Source organism: Loxodonta africana, chromosome 20, assembly GCF_030014295.1.
Source record: "Loxodonta africana isolate mLoxAfr1 chromosome 20, mLoxAfr1.hap2, whole genome shotgun sequence".
Taxonomy (NCBI): Eukaryota; Metazoa; Chordata; class Mammalia; order Proboscidea; family Elephantidae; genus Loxodonta; species Loxodonta africana.
This window is the reverse complement of record NC_087361.1, coordinates 70,523,907-70,539,294: the sequence shown is the minus strand read 5'-3', so window position 1 is coordinate 70,539,294 and position 15,388 is coordinate 70,523,907. Positions and strand designations below refer to the sequence as shown.

At 52.0% G+C, this 15,388-nt stretch overlaps 1 protein-coding gene across 1 annotated transcript; it reads right to left on the bottom strand.

The window, feature by feature from the left end:
• Positions 1 to 348: 348 nt before the first annotated feature.
• REN (renin) lies at positions 349 to 14,964 on the bottom strand. The gene is made up of 9 exons (XM_064273358.1): positions 14,613 to 14,964; positions 9,859 to 10,009; positions 9,152 to 9,275; positions 8,357 to 8,475; positions 7,220 to 7,416; positions 4,362 to 4,502; positions 3,812 to 3,940; positions 3,441 to 3,558; positions 349 to 2,466 (listed from the first exon to the last, which is right to left on the bottom strand). Exons 1-9 carry the CDS (start codon positions 14,708 to 14,710, stop codon positions 2,302 to 2,304), a joined length of 1,242 nt encoding a protein of 413 aa, XP_064129428.1. The 5' UTR covers positions 14,711 to 14,964; the 3' UTR covers positions 349 to 2,301.
• Between the last annotated feature and the right edge of the window lie 424 nt (positions 14,965 to 15,388).

Here is a 15,388-nt window from a genome sequence, read left to right as displayed (position 1 = left end):
CAGCGAGGGGGCACATCCAGGCTGGGGCATCTCTGGGCGCTGACTGGGCCAGGGGCGAGGGCGCACTGTACCTGCGCTTACAGCCCATCCTGAGGTGTGGAGATCCAGCTGCTCTCGAGACGTCAGCCTGGACCCGCGCCCCCCACTGTGTCCTTGCCCCTAGTCTCTGAGCCCTCCGCAGAAGCAGCCTTTGCTGCGACTCAAAGGCTCTTTCCTGCAGGGAACCCCCCGACGCCCCCGCCCCACTCGACACACGCATACTTGATGGACAGGGGATATTGGTGGGGTGTGTGTGTGTGTGTGTGTGTGTGTGTGTGTGTGTGTGTGTGTATGTGTATGGGGGGAACAGGGTGCCAGCCCAGCATCCTACGCTGCCTGCTGACAGACTACTGAACATTCTGGGGTTGGCAGTGTCGGGACACACGTTAGGCCAAGATTTTGAGCTAGACTGAGTTTTCATCATTAAATAATCCTTAATACCTCCTTCCCATCCGAGAGTCTGGAGACAGGCAGCAGGCAAGCAGGTGTCCCTGAGTCCAGAGCTTTGAGGGGGGTGGAGCCCTGGTGGCGCAGTGGTTAAGTGCTCGGCTGCTAACTGAAAGGTTGACTGTTTGAACCCACCACCTGCTCCTCAGAGAAAGTTGTGGCAGTCTGCTTCCATAAAGGTTTCAGCCTTGGAAACCCTATGGTTCAGTTCTACTTTGTCCTATAGGGTTGCTCGGAGTCAGAATCGACTGGATGGCAATGGGCTTTTTAGGGGGATGGAGGTGGGGTAGACCCTGTGCTTGTCTTTGGGGAGGGCCTAAAACAGGATGAGGTGATGGCTGTGTGTGTGTGAGAGAGAGTGCGTGTGTAACAATGTGTGTGTGTGAGTAGATGTATGTGTGATAGAGCGTGAGTGTGTGTTAGGAGGGACAACGTGTCCCAAGGGAGAGTTGCTGTGGGGAGGAGACATGGAGAGAGGCCAGCCAGCTTAGGGAAAGCCCCTTCTGCTTGCTGGACTCTGCTCTGGTCTTTCTCTGTCACCTCCTGAGCAGGACTCTGTTAGCTACCAACCTTCTTGGCTAGTAAGGCCTCAGTCACCCACTCTTCTGTTTTGCCTCAGGGACCTCAGTAGTCACCAGCTCCAGAGAAAGGAGACTTCTTTCTAAGGGACCAGTCTGTTAAGGCCCCACCCAGCAAAGTGCCTTCAGAGTAGGTCAAGTTGCCCTTTTGGCCTGTTCAGGAGCCTCTCAACCACCAGGGTCCTCTCTGCATTGCTGTCCAGAATCCAGCTCTGCCAACAGGACTTCTGCAACGATGGGAGTGCTGCGTTGGTCACTAGCCACATGTGACTACAGAGCACTTGAAATGTGGCTAGTACATGTTATTTAGCTTCAATGACTTTAAAAGCAAACAGCCACATGTGGCTGGTGGCTCTCAAATTGGACAGCGTAGGAGGTGATGGGAGACCAGCCAGCCCACTTAAGGTCATGGAGCCCCAGAGTATCAGAGCTGGAAAAGGACACCAGCACCAACTCAAGCCCTTCCTTTTGCAGTGAGGAAAGGAAGCCCAGCCAGGGGAAGGGAACATGGAGAATCAGCGATGGAAACAAGGCTGAATCCAGTATCCTCAGCCCAGGCCCAGGCTCTTGGCTCTGCATGGGGACGCTGTAGACAGCTCCTGCCCGGTAAAATCCTACCCTTGAGGAGCCCCAAGCTCCCACCCAGTCCCAAGAGGCTGCAATTCTAGAGGTGTGAAGTTTGCCTGGGTCTGGTTGGGCCCAGCTCAGTGTTTGGTCAAAAGGGATGAGCAGATCCCTTGAAGAGGGACAGCTTCAGAGGCTTCAGGTGGATGTTGCTGAGGCATTAGCTTGGTCCCCTGAGGGGCTGGAGAGGCATGGGGCTGGCTCTCTGCAAACTTCCCACCGAGGCTGTGTAAACAACTCCCCGTGAGTCCTGCTGACCTTGAACAATGGCGATGGCACTGTCCCTGCACACAGGAGCCTAGCATGTGGGTCAATGTGTACAGCTTGTCAGTCTGTCTCACTCCTGTCTGCACATGATCACGTGGCTGCCCCTCCCCTCCGTTCCAAACCCCAGTGAACCCAGATGCAACATGGTTGCAAATATGAAGCCTTTATTCTGTTTGTCCTCAAAGCAGGGAAGGGTCAGTGCTGGAGGCAGGGCAAGTGTCCAAGGGCAGCTCCATGCCCGGTGCCCTGCGAGAGGGCTCAAGCCCAGCGAAACGGTGCTTCCAGAGAATGCTTGCTAGCTCCAGGCTGGGGCTGAGGACAGGGCCTGCCCAGGCAGCAGAAGGCCTCAGAGGGCCAGGGCAAAGCCAATGCGATTGTTACGCCGATCAAACTCCGTGTAGAACTTGCGGATGAAGCTGGCACCCAGGACCCAGAGGGGCCCAGTGGGTGGTGGGACGTCCAGGCCATGGATGGCCAGTGTGCACAGGTCATCGTCATTACTGTCGAGGTCCTGGCAGGAAGCAGGAGGGTTTCCCCACTGCCCAGCACACAACCACCTCCCTTCACCTCGTCTGACCCCAGCAGTCATCTTCAGCAACATACTCCCTCATCTCCCCCATTCACACTGAGCCTTCATCACGTCCTGACTTTTCAACCACAAAACCCATCATGGTTGCACCCTTGGGCAGACAACGCATCAGGTACAATACTCCCTTCAAGAGTTTACAGTCTAGCATGGCTTCTCCTCCTAGACAAGTGATCTAACTTCTCTAAGCCTGTTGAAGAAGAAAGGCCTGGTGATTTGCTTCTGAAAATATTAGTCAGGAAAAACCCCATGGATCACAACGGTCTGATCCCATTGTGCATAGGGTCGCCACGAATTGGGGGCCAACTCAACAGCAGCTAACAACAATGAGCCTAATGAGTACAAAAAGGAGGCAAGAATATCCTGAGCATAGGATTCCTGGGAACATTTGATGAGAAAATGGAGGTCAAGGGACAAAGCACAGTGATTAGCAAACTTGGCTGCACACTGGAATCACCAGGGACATTTTAAAAACACTGACCCCAAAATTGACAGCAGCAACTCGAAAGGTTAAAGAAGAAACTTAGAGGGCAGTGGGTTCAAGTTAATGGTGGAGGCATTACTCAAAAAAGGAGGGTGAGAATGGTCGTACAACTTGAAGAATGAAATCAATGTCACTGAATTGTACACGCAGAAGTTGTTGAATTGGTAGGTTTTGCTGTGTACATTTTCAACAACAACAAAAATAAATTATTGCAGAAAACACTGCTCCCCAGGTCCCACCCCCAGAAGTTCTGATTTAACAGGTATGAGCTGTGGCCTGGGCATGGGGATTTTGAAAAGCTCCCCTGACTATAGCGTGCAGCCAGGTTTGCATTGGGTGCAATGAGACTTGTCCCTTTCTGAGGGTCCCTGCCCACCTTCCTGCCCTGGATCCAGGCAGCAGACCCGAGCCTCACCTGTAATACATAGTCCGCACTGGTGAGCGTGTAGGCTCTGCCTCCGAGGTGGAAAGAGATGTCAGGCAGTGTCGGCACCTGGTTACAGTTCACCACATACTGGTAGAGGGAGGAAGTCCTCTGAGTGCGGGAGGCCCCTTGGCAGACATGGAGCCCCATGCTTGTGGCCTGGCCCCTCTGAAGAGGGGTGGGGGCAGTGCCCACCCTCCCTGGGGACCAAGCCACATGTGGGAAGGGTGTGAAACGGGTGAGGAGGGGAAGGCTCAACATGGCCTCGTCTGGAACCTGATGCTGCCTCTGGTGACCTTGGGGCCTGGACCAGGTGGCACCCCCGAGCTTTGTGTGGGCAGCTTACTTCATTCGTGATCAGCTCCTTGGCCCCCAGAGCATCCATGAGCAGCTTCAGGGAGCTGGTGGGTCCCGTGATGAAGGATGCACCAGTGTCCACCATGGCTGCGCAGCCCTCCTCACAGAACAAAGTGGCAGACCTCACAGACACCCTGGGGGAGCCGATAGACAGACAGACAGACAGACAGAGGGCTGATGGGACACCACCAGACAGTATATTCCTCCTGTGTAAGGGCAGGTGAGGAGGCTATGCTGATGGTCAGGGTGATGCACTGAGTTGGGGCGGTGGTCAGGGTGATGCAGTGAACAGGGGGAGCGAAGGTGCTGTCCCCCTCCCTCATCATGTGACTCAGTGACCCTCCACTTCCTCTCGCTAGCCTCCTCCCCCTCTGTGCCTTGTGTCTCGGCATCCCTCATGCCTGGGAAGAGCTGGCAGAGAGCAGATGTTGGCAGTGACTTAAGAAGCAGCTGCATCTGGGGAGAGGGCAGGATGGTAGTGCCCCTCCCCCGCCCCTTCCAAGCCCAAGCAGCAGCAGCATTTGCGGAGGGTGGGGAGGGTCAAGGCTTCCTGACCCCTTCATTTTGATCTGCCAGAGGCCGTTCTTGCTGAGGCTCACATAGTGGAAGTTCCCTTGGTAATACTGGGGGTCGCTGCCTCCCAGCACAATCTCACCTCCCAGCAAGTGAGAATTCCTAAAGGGAAGATCAGAAGCTCTTATCTTCTGAGACCATAACCTCCAAGACCCAGCAACCCAAGCAACAAGGGAAAGTTGGGCAAGGGTTGGGGTGTAGAGAAGGTGCAGCAGACGGTGAGGCTTAGAAGTTGTCATTATGAAGCATGCAGGACACACTGCGTCTCCACCTTTCTTGCTCTTCCCCAAGCCCAACCAGAGGCTTTTCCAGGACAGCTGCACCCAATAAAGCATCCCCAGGGGTCACAGAAAAGGAAGAGGCACATGGACAGTGAGTAGGATGCAAATAAGATGCAAATGGGCCCTCCCTTGCTTGGGTTTGGGTTGCAGGTGGTAGACCAGGTGTTTAGGAAGGCACCCTTAGAAGGTCGTGGGGCGAGGGGTGGGTGGGGGCATGAAGAGAGCAGCAGGGAGGGGCAGGAACTTCAGCATCAGCTGGAGCCTGGGCTTGCTGAGGTGAGCGTTGGGTGGGTGATATCTGTGACTTGGGTCAGGTGCTCAGGGAGTTCTGGAGGGTCAGGGCCAGGTGGAGGGCTCATCTCCTTACTTGAAATTTCTGTAGAGAAAAAGAGATAGCGGAAAGGAAGCCTTTGTTTCAGGTAAGCCTCACCAGTCTGTTGTTTGGCAGAGTAGGTATTGTTCACTCCCATTTACCCTTCAGGCAGTGGATCGGCAAGAGGCAAAGCCACTTCCCTGAAGTCACCCAGGAGGTGGTGAGTGGAAGAGTCGGGGCTCCTAGTGCCCTGTCCAAAGCGGACCCCCCTGGCCTTCGTCTCCTCTACACTGCATGATGCCTCTCGCCGCTCGGGGCCACCTTAGACCTGGTCTCCAGAGTGTACGTGTGTGTGATGTGGTTTTCCAGCACTCCTAATAGGATGCATGTGCACTCGCACATGTGTGCATGCGTGTGTAGGTCTGCATGTGGTATTTTGAGCAAGTGTAATTGCACGTTTGCAAATTCCGTGCATATGTACGTGTACTAACACAAGTCCCTCCTGCCCCTCTCTGACACCTCAGGATCTCTCTGGATGTTCCTTCCTTCTCTTCCCTGGGGTAAAGGAAGAGGCAGGCTCTCTCCTCAAGGAGGCCCGCCTTCTTCCTGTTTGCTGGACACTCATCCCTCCTGTGGCCTCCAGACTCCTGTGCCCTCAATATCTCCTTCATCCACATTTTCATTCTCTCGCTTTCCATTGGTTTCTTCCTCCACCTATAAGTGTGCTCAGGCATCCCTTAGCATTTAAAAATACCCACCCTTCCTCCCCCTGTTTCTTTCTGGAACTCTCCCCACACCCCACCTCCCAATTCTTCCCTGCTGAATTTCTTGAGGGCAGCCTACATTTGCAGCCTCCATGTCCTGACACCTCACCTACCCCTTAACTGCTTGCCATCTGGCCTTGTCCCCACCATGTCTCTAAAATGGCTCTTACCAAGATTCTCTCAGACTGCAGGGCTGCTAGTGGGTGCCCTTTTCACAGGGTCTTCCTTTCTCTCACCAAACCTCCTCTCCACTTGACATCTGAGGTTTCTCTAGACGCCGACTCTCCCCTCCACCCTCACTGCCACAGGCCTGGGTCCTTAGCCTTGTGATCCTCGTCTCCAGCTAATACTATCTTTCTAAGCCCAGTAGCTTGGAGCAGATCACAGCCCTGCTCAAGAGCTGACAACAGTTATCCCAAGGCCTGCTGAACTGTGCAGAAGCTCAGCCTAGAATCAAAAAGCTTCTACAGTTGTCAGCCCCGTGCTCCCTGCATGCCTGTAACATGCATCGCATTGTAATGTGTCGTGTCTTCCCTCTTAGAGGACAAGCTCTACAGGGGCAGGGATTCTGTCTTGTCCACTGTGTTCTCTACTGTACACCCAAAGCCTGGCACAGTGCTCAGCCCATAAAAACCAAAAAACCAAACCCAGTGCCATCGAGTCCATTCTGACTCATAGCAACCCTATGGGCCAGAGTAGAACTGCCCCACAGAGTTTCCAAGGAGCGCCTGGTGGATTGGAACTGCCGACCCTTTGGTTAGCAGCCGTAGCACTTAACCACTATACCACCAGGGTTTCTCTCTCAGCCCATAGAGCCCAATATTTATTGAATCAATAAGTGAGCCAAAAAAAAAGGAATGAACAAATGAATGATGGTGGCTACTTCTGTGTGAGAGGAGCCATGGGCCAGCACAGGGAGGGTCCCCAGGTCACAGTAGTGCGTCACTCCCCATCACCCTTTTTCTGTGTTGTTCTAGATCAGTGCTGTCCAATAGAACTTTCTTCAGTGATGGAAATGTTTTGTGTCTGCACTCTCCAATATGGTAGCTGTTAGTACTGTGACTGCTGCATACTTGAAATGTCGCTAGTGAGACTGAGGAACTGAGTGCTTAGTTTTATATTACTTTAATTAATTTAAATGTAAACCATGGGTATCATATTGATCAATATGGAAACCCAGGTGGCATAGTGGTTAAGAGTTCCACTGCTAACCAGAAGGTCAGCAGTTCAAATCCACCAGATGCTCCTTGGAAACCCTATGGGGCAATTTTACTTTGAACTATAGGGTTGCTATGAGTCAGAATCGACTCACGGCAACAAGTTTTTTGTTTTGCTTTTTTTAATATCGATCAGCTCTAGGTATTGCTTAGATCCTACCTAATCATGAACACATCAAAATCCTGGCCCAAACTCTCCTTCTACTCTCCAGCAATTTGGCCCCCCTCCCTCCTTCACCTCTGCCCCTGGAATACCAGGTCCCACCTGCTGTAGTACACAGAGAAGACGTCCTCCTTTAGCACCCCCTGGGAGATGATGTTGTCAAAGACAGGGGTGACCCCGCTGACAGCCTGTGCAGGGAAGCCCATGCCCAGGATCCCATCAAACTTGGCCAGCATGAAGGGTATCACGGGCAGCTCTGTGACTTCTCCAAACGTCTGTGTCACTGTGATTCCGCCCATCTGTGGGAAGAAGGACCACAGGAGACCGAGCCTGCTGCCCACCCCCTGGCCAGGGACACATATGCTCTGCAGTACAGCAGTTGGGACAAGTCCAACGAGATCATTTCATCAACCCCACATACATGTCTTTTCTCACAATACACATCTATATTGTTGGGCCCAGAGAGAGCTGGGGTTGCCTAGTGACTGGACGGGGCAGAGGCTGAGAAGGTGGTATTGCCAAGCTGTCGTAGTAAAGATTCTAAGAACTTCCATACCCCTGCCCGGTGGGCCTCAGCCCCCTTCCCCGTTATGGCTAAGGATTCTTCAGCATAGCCAGGCCTGCCTTTCTTATTCCCTTTTACCTGTTTTCATGGGCAAGCAGGGTGGTAAAGACTCACACAGTCATGCCCTCTCAGTTCCATGTGGACCCCTCCCTCTAACACTGACACCGCAGAGGTGGAGAAATCCCAGAGTAGAGAAGAGGTCAGACACAGGCCAAATGGAAAAGAAAACCAGGCCCTGGCCCTTATCCCAAATCCTAACGTCACAATGACCTTAAAACCCATGTCTGACCCTAAAACTAACCGTGACTGTAATGTATACTCCTGACCTGGGTGTCAGTCTAAGGTCTGGGTAAGAGCCCACTTGGAGCTGGGTGACCTTAGGCAGACAGGTTACTGGACTGGAGGCTGTAGGGCTTGGGACCAGACCTACATGCAAGTTAGATATAAAATCTCCCATAAATCACCCAACTTTGAGCCAGTGGCTCAGGCTTGCTCCATCACAGGCTCTGCTGTTTTGCGGTGCTGGCTAGAAGCACAGAGCAGCGTCCCTCCCCTCCCAGGCTGAGGTGAGCTGGAGTGCCCCTTCTCCCCAGTATGAGTCCTGGAGGGGCAGGAGAGCCCACCCCAAAGACCAGAAGGACAGGAGTCAGGTGGCCTGGGATGGCCCTACTTACAGTTACCACGTCCTGGCTCAGAAAGCCTTTGACCTTCCCTGATCCGTAGTTGATGGTGAATTCCATTTTGTTCTCCACATAAGTGGAGGATTCGGAGGAGTCATAGCGGTTGTGAGTCTCTGGTAGAGGGACATGGGCTCTGGTCCGTCCAAAGCAGCCCCGGCAAAGGGACATAAGCTCTGGTCTGTCCAAATAAGCCCTGGCAGGGGGACTGGGAGGCAGGCTGCGTGGTGGGTATGACCAGTGTGGTTGAGGACTTAGCTAAGGTGCAGCGATGGGGGACCCTGAGGGCGAGGGCTTGGAAAATGTATTTCAGCAATCAAGGACTGTGCTTCTTGGGCCCCTGTTATGCCCATATCGCTGAGCATTTCATCTCAAACAGGACATTTTTAAATAACTGTTAACACTGCAATGGAGAAAAGATTCTGGGTATGGGGAACTGGGTTGTTTTTTTTTTTTTTTTTATGGAGTAAGCACTCAATGAGCGATTGTTAGCCAAGGATGGGGAGGGAGGAGCCCGAGGGCCTGGGCTGTGTTGGAGAATTCAGTCCTCTCTCAGACTCAGGGAGACTGAGAAAGGGTGGGGGGCTCCTGGAGCCTCCTTTTTTACCTTAGTGGCCATATCAGGAAAATGGGAGACATCTTCTTTTCTCCTCCCAGGGTCACTGGGAGCAGAGGCAGAGAGGAAGCAGCTTAAATGGCAGCAGGAGGAATTTTAGCTAGACATGAGGCAGGACTAACCAAATGTGGCAGGGTCAGAGGGCTTGGGGAGCAGGAGCAAAGTCTGTGTCTTACCACACGCTGTGTACAGAGGGCTGCACTTGCTGGAGGGCACCCAGAGGTTGGCAGAACCCGTGTCAAAGATGACTTTGAAGGTCTGGGGTGGGGTGCCAATGCCAATCTCGCCATAGTACTGGGTCTGTAGGGGTGAAAGAAAAGAGGCGGCTGGAATGGTGGGAGAGCCTTGGGTCTTGGGGTCTTGCCTGGCTCCAGCCTTGGATTTCTGGGTGAAATGAGGCAGGCCATACAGCCTCTCTGGGTTTCCATTTTCCAGCAGGGACTGGGTGGCAGGCTTAGCACTGAGCTGTGGCTTCCCAGAAGTGAGAAAAAAAACAAGAGGACAAAATAAAAACACTGAAAATGAAGCAAGAAGGTGCCCCAAACCTGGACGGTACCACTGGAGCAGCAACTCAAGCTGGCTAACCAGGTCACAGAAACCCCCATGTAAGATCACACATCTCTCCCCATCCAATAGTGACACCTGGGTTTGAGGCCAAAAGCCTGGATTCCTGAGTTCAAAACCTAACCCTGCCCCTAACTGGTCCCTGAGCTCCCTCTGCCCTCTGTGCCTCAGGCTCTCTAGTTGTAAAATGGGAATTTCATGTTCCTCAGCACCTCAGTCAAAGATAGCATGGAAAGAGTGTGTCTTGCTGGAAAAGAAAGTCTGAGGTCAAAAGACAAAGGAGGCAGGGAAGGAGAGAGGAGCTGAGCCAGGCACTCACGTCCAGGTAGTTGGTGAGAATCATGGGGGAGGTGCCGTTGCCAAGGGAGACCCTCTTGGAGAACTGGCTCCACTCAGTACTGAGCTTGGCCACATCCACACCTCGCTCCTTCAGGCTTTCCCGGACTGAGGGCATTTTCTTGAGGAAGATCCTGGCCCAGGGTGGAGGAAACAAAAACAGAAGAGGCCTGTACTCTCCCATGGAGTCTCTGGGTGGTGCAAACCATTACCATGCTCAGCTGTTAACCGAAAGGTTGGAGGTTCAAGTTCACCCAGAGGCACTCCAGAAGAAAGGCCTGGTGATCTGTTTCCAAAAAATCAGCCATTGAAAACCCTATGGAACACAGGTCTACTCTGACATGTGGGGTTGCTATGAATTGGAATCTGCTTGACGGCAACTGGCAATCCGGCAGTAGGTCTCTCCCATAATGGCAGCGTCCTTGGGCCCACCCCTGCTTCCAGTACCACTACCCCTAGCCTTACCCCAGGCACCTAAGTATCACTGTGTTCCCTAAGGACGTTGAAGCAGAATTTATAAGCCTCCATGGGTCACCTGTGCTGGTATTACATAACCCTCAACTAACTACACTGCGCTGGGTATTGGGGATATAAAAATAGAAAAGATCATCACTGCCTCCAAGGAATTCCAGCGGGTGAGGAGACAGAGGAGGAAACTCGCAATGACATCTCCTCTGGGGAGATGAAGGCTGGGGAGTGCCCCCTCAAAGCTGGACAGGAGGACGCAGTGCCGCATACGGCCGGTAGGTGGCAGCAGACTCCCGCAGCGGCCTGCTGGGGCTCCTGGACACCTGGGGGCAGACACGAGCCAGGACCTGGGGGGGGGGGGGGGGGGGGAGTGGACCAGTTGAACTGGGCTGGGGAGGGAGGTCAGCATCTCCTGAGTGCCTGTGCACCTTGCCCTTGGAAAGATGGGCCTTCTTGTCTAGACAACTTCCCATCCCTCATCTTTGGAGGCCAGAATTAAAGAGACCTGGGAAACTCACAGCATACTGAGCTGCTTCTGGGTGAGTGGAAAACACTGTACCCCCCCGCCCCCATGTAACCCTCGTAACAACTCTGCACACTAGTTGTAGTTGTCCTCGCTTTATAGATGAGGAAACGAAGGCTCAGAGGGAGAAAGGTGACTCAGAAATGATGGAGCAGAGATTCAAAGCAATGTGTCTGACACTATTTCCCTTATAGGGCCCCCTGGGCTCTGGCGTGAAGGCTGTTAGCAAAAGCCTGAAGGAAGATGTCCCCGGGGGTAGGGTTGGGGTCCCAGGATTGAAGCCAACTGAACTTTGCAATGGGCTTTCCCTGCAAATCCTCCTTTCTTCCACTGTCCTTCCTTCCCACAGCCCATGTGTTCTGCTTACTATCCGCTATTGTGCCCACAACGTGAAATCTACCTCAATGCCTGTCATCCTAGTATTAAAATGGAAGTGACTTGTCATGTTTATATCACAGTTTACTGTTCACAAAGTGTTTTCACAACTACGATCTGATTTGATTCCCGATCATCCCAGGAGATGGGTAGTTTGATTATTCCCATTTTACAGATGGGGAAATGGAGGGTCAGAGAAGGTGTTTACCCAAAGAGGGTGCATTTCCCACTCTTTACTCCGAATAGCCTTCTTCCGTGGGCCTTTTTTTTTTTTTTAATTGTAGTTAAATATATACAAGAAAATACTTACCATTTCAACGTGTACAATTCGGTGATATTAATTGTGTTCACCATGCTGTGCACCCATCAGCACTGTCCTGTTCAAATTTTTTATAACCCTTGACAGAAACTCAGCGCCCTTTAAGCAATAACGTCTCCTTTCCCTCCCCCCACCACCCTGCTGACCACTAATGCACTTTGGTCCCCGTGCCTTTGCCTGTTCTGGGTGTTTCATACAAATGGGATCATATGACATTTATCCTTTTTGTGTCAGACTGATTTAACTCAGCGGAAAGTTTTCAAGGTTCAGCTGTGTCGTCGCATGTATGAGAACTTCATTTGTCTTTATGGCTGATTGGTTTTGTATGTATACACATATTTTGTTTATCCATTTATTTGGTGACCGACACTTGAGTTGTTTCCACCTTTTGGCTATTGTGACTAATGCTGCAATGAGTATTGGCGTACAAGTATCTGTTTGCATCCTGCTCTCAGTTCTTTTGGGCGTGTATCTAGGAGCAGAATCACGAGGCCCATGTGGTAGTTCTGGGAACCCCTGGTGGCGTACAGGTTAAGAGCTACGGCTGCTAACCAAAAGGTCAGCAGTTTGAATCCACCAGGCACTCCTTGGAAACTCTACGGGACAGTTCTACTCTGTCCTATAGGGTCGCTAGGAGTCGGAATCGACTCGACCGCAACAGGTTTGGCTTTTTAGTTTTGGGTGGTAAATTCTATGTTTGACTTTTTGAGGAACCATCAAACTGTTTTCCACAGTGGCTGTGCGGATTAAATGAGTTGTCCACTGTTCAGTAAATGTAAACTTTCTATGTATAAGGCAATGAAAGCACATTGAGAATGGAGGTCATGTGTTCAGATCTCCCAAAGTGCTTTGCATGGTGCTCTGCACATAGAAAAAAAAAAAACCCAAACCAGTTGCCATCGAGTTGATTCCAACTCAGAATGACCCTATAGGACAGAGTAGAACTGCCCCATAGAGTTTTCAAGGAGTGCCTGGTAGATTCAAACTGTCGACCTTTTGTTTAGCAGCGATAGCTCTTAACCACTACGCCGCCGCTAGGGTTTCAACTCTTCACATAGCAAGTGGTAAAAATTCTGGCAGGTGTTTCAAAAGCCTGACACCCTAGCCACTCCTTGCCCAATTCCATTCTGACTCTTCTGTTTTGAAAGAGAACAAGGGAGAATAGTTTTAATTCCCACTATGAGCTGGAATCGACTCAACGGCAACAGGTTTCTTTTTTTTTTTTTCTACTTTCCACCTTTACCTGGGAGCCCTGGTGGTGCGGTGGTTAAGAGCTCGGCTGCTAGCCAAAAGGTTGGCAGTTCAAATCCAGCAGCTGCTCCTTGGAAACTGTGGAGCAGTTCTACTCTGTCCTATAGGGTTGCTATGAGTTGGAATTGACTCTACAGTTCGAACCTACCCAGAGGCACCTCGGAAGACAGGCTTGGCAATTTGCTTCAGAAAGGTCACAGCCTTGAAAAGCCCTATGGAGCAGCTCCACTGTGCACACATGGGGTCACCATGAGTCAGAACCGGAACCGACTCAATGGCAGCTAACAACAGCCTTTATCCTAGGTCCCTGGGAGGTGCAAATAGTTCGCGCTGCTCTACTAACTTAAAGGTTGGCAGTTTGAAACAACCCAGTGGCACTGAGGAGAAACGCCTGGCAATCTGCTTCCGTAAAGATTACAGGCAAGAAAATCCTATGGAGCAGTTCTACTACATAACACTTGGGGTCACACTGACTCAGGGCAACGGATTTACCTTTACCCTGGGGGTGGAGGCAAAGTGGAGGGTGCCCTAGACATACTGCTGGGAAGCACCTGTCTCCTTTCCCCATGCCTGCAACCCAGCAGTTACTCTCTGGGAGCCTTGGGGCAGGGGAAAGAGGCTTTGGAAGCAAAAGGCTGGGTGTGTGTCCAGGCTCAACCACCCTGAGCCTCAGTGTCTCATCTGTAAAATGGGAATGTTGAGATGAGCCATGCAAAAAGCCCATTGCCACAGAGTCAATTATGTCTCATAACAACCCTGTAGGACAGAGTAGAGCTGCCATGTAGGGGCAGCTGGAGGATTCAAACTGCTGACCTTTTGGTTAGCAGCTGAACACTTAACCACTGCACCACCAGGGCTTCTAGCAACTATTACTATTGTTAAATAGTACTCTCTTACCTTCAGGTCTGCTGGTCCCATCTGCCTTCCCCAGACTGAAAATCCGTTCTGTTCTCTATGAGGCCTTCTCCCAACCCTGCCTCCTCCCCTTCTCCAGCCCTAATGAATTGCTTGTCTCCACAGGGCACTGATGGATATTAGGTCTTTCCCCTTCCTCCTTTGGCCTGCCTTAAGCCTTGCTTTTAACCTTCATGCTAATCCTCCCTGTAGTACTAACAACGAGTTCCTGCAGTGTGCCTGGCACCGTTCTAACAGCTTTACAGGTGGTATGAGGTCTCATTACAACTTCAAAGCAACCCTCTGAAGCAGGTACTCTTATTACCCTCGTTTTAAAAATGGGTAAAGGGACACTTTAAGAGGTTAAGTGAGTTGCCCATGGTTCCAGAGCTAGTTAGTTCCACTTGTGGAGCAGAACCTAAGCCAAGACAATCCAACTCTAGGAGCCTTCCTTTTAACCACTACACCAAGCTCTTCCCTGGTACAGCTGATCATCTCTAGGTCCCCCACAATGACTAGCATGGTACTGTGCCCGGGAGCTCTGACTGTTGTTGTTATAGGTGCCGTCAAGTCGGTTCCGACTCATAGCAACACTATGCACAACAGAACGAAACATTGCCCGGTCCTGAGCCATCCTCACAACCGTTGTTATGCTTGAGTTCCTTGTTGCAGCTACTGTGTCAATCCACCTTGTTGAGGGTCTTCCCTGTACTGTGCCCGGGAGCTCTGACTAGTGCCACTCAACTATGGGCTGTGTGACTTTGGACAAGTCACCTGACCTCTCTGAATGGGACCAGACCCCTCTGCCCCTCTGGTCATGAGGACCAGATGACATCACATATCTGAAAACTGGAGGCATTGGGAAGGTGGGAACACCCACAGCCCCGCCACCCGCTCTCTGAGTTACCTTCTGAAGGTGCCAGAGTCTGCGGGGAGACCGAAGGTGCAGGAGCCCCAGAGCACCAGCAGGAGTCCCCAGCGAGCCATCCTGCTGTGTTCCTTCATGCCTCCCCTTGGTCCTGGGCTCTCTCTGGGATCTGCTGAAACTTTGTGGCTGCCTGAGCCCCTCTCGTTTTATACACTCCCCACACGAGATGGTTGTCACTCTCTTGGCCCTGATTTATTATTCTGGGGCAGATGGCAGCCATAAATCCCACTAGTGGGACCAAGCTAGGTGGGGGCAGGGTACACGGGGTACACAGAGCAGGAGGCCTGGAGGAAGGAGGGCTTTGGGAAAGGAATACTGTGCCCAGTGACGCCAACAGACCCATCTTGACCTGGCCCTGGGACCCCCAGAGGGGCAGAGGCTGATGGGAACAGCAGTGCTCAGGGACAAGGTCAGGAATGGGATGGGCATAGAACCTAGGTTTCCAAACCCCCAGCCCAGATGCCAGTCCATATGCCCTTAAAGCTCCATCTTCTATATTAATATCATTTTCTCCCTTATGGACTTCTTCCAGGTCACATCTCAGTTTTTCCATCTAGAACATGGGTGGATCCTTCTCGCTTGTGCACTGGTAGAGCCAGACCCAGGGCCCTCATGCTGCCTTCTTCCAAGGCTCTGATAGCAGTGGCTGCCTATGGAAATGTACCCCCCACAGCCTGGCAGGAGAAGGAGCACCTAGTGTAACGCTCTAGAAATGGGGAGGTGGAGGGACACTCTGTGCACCCAGTTGACCTGGC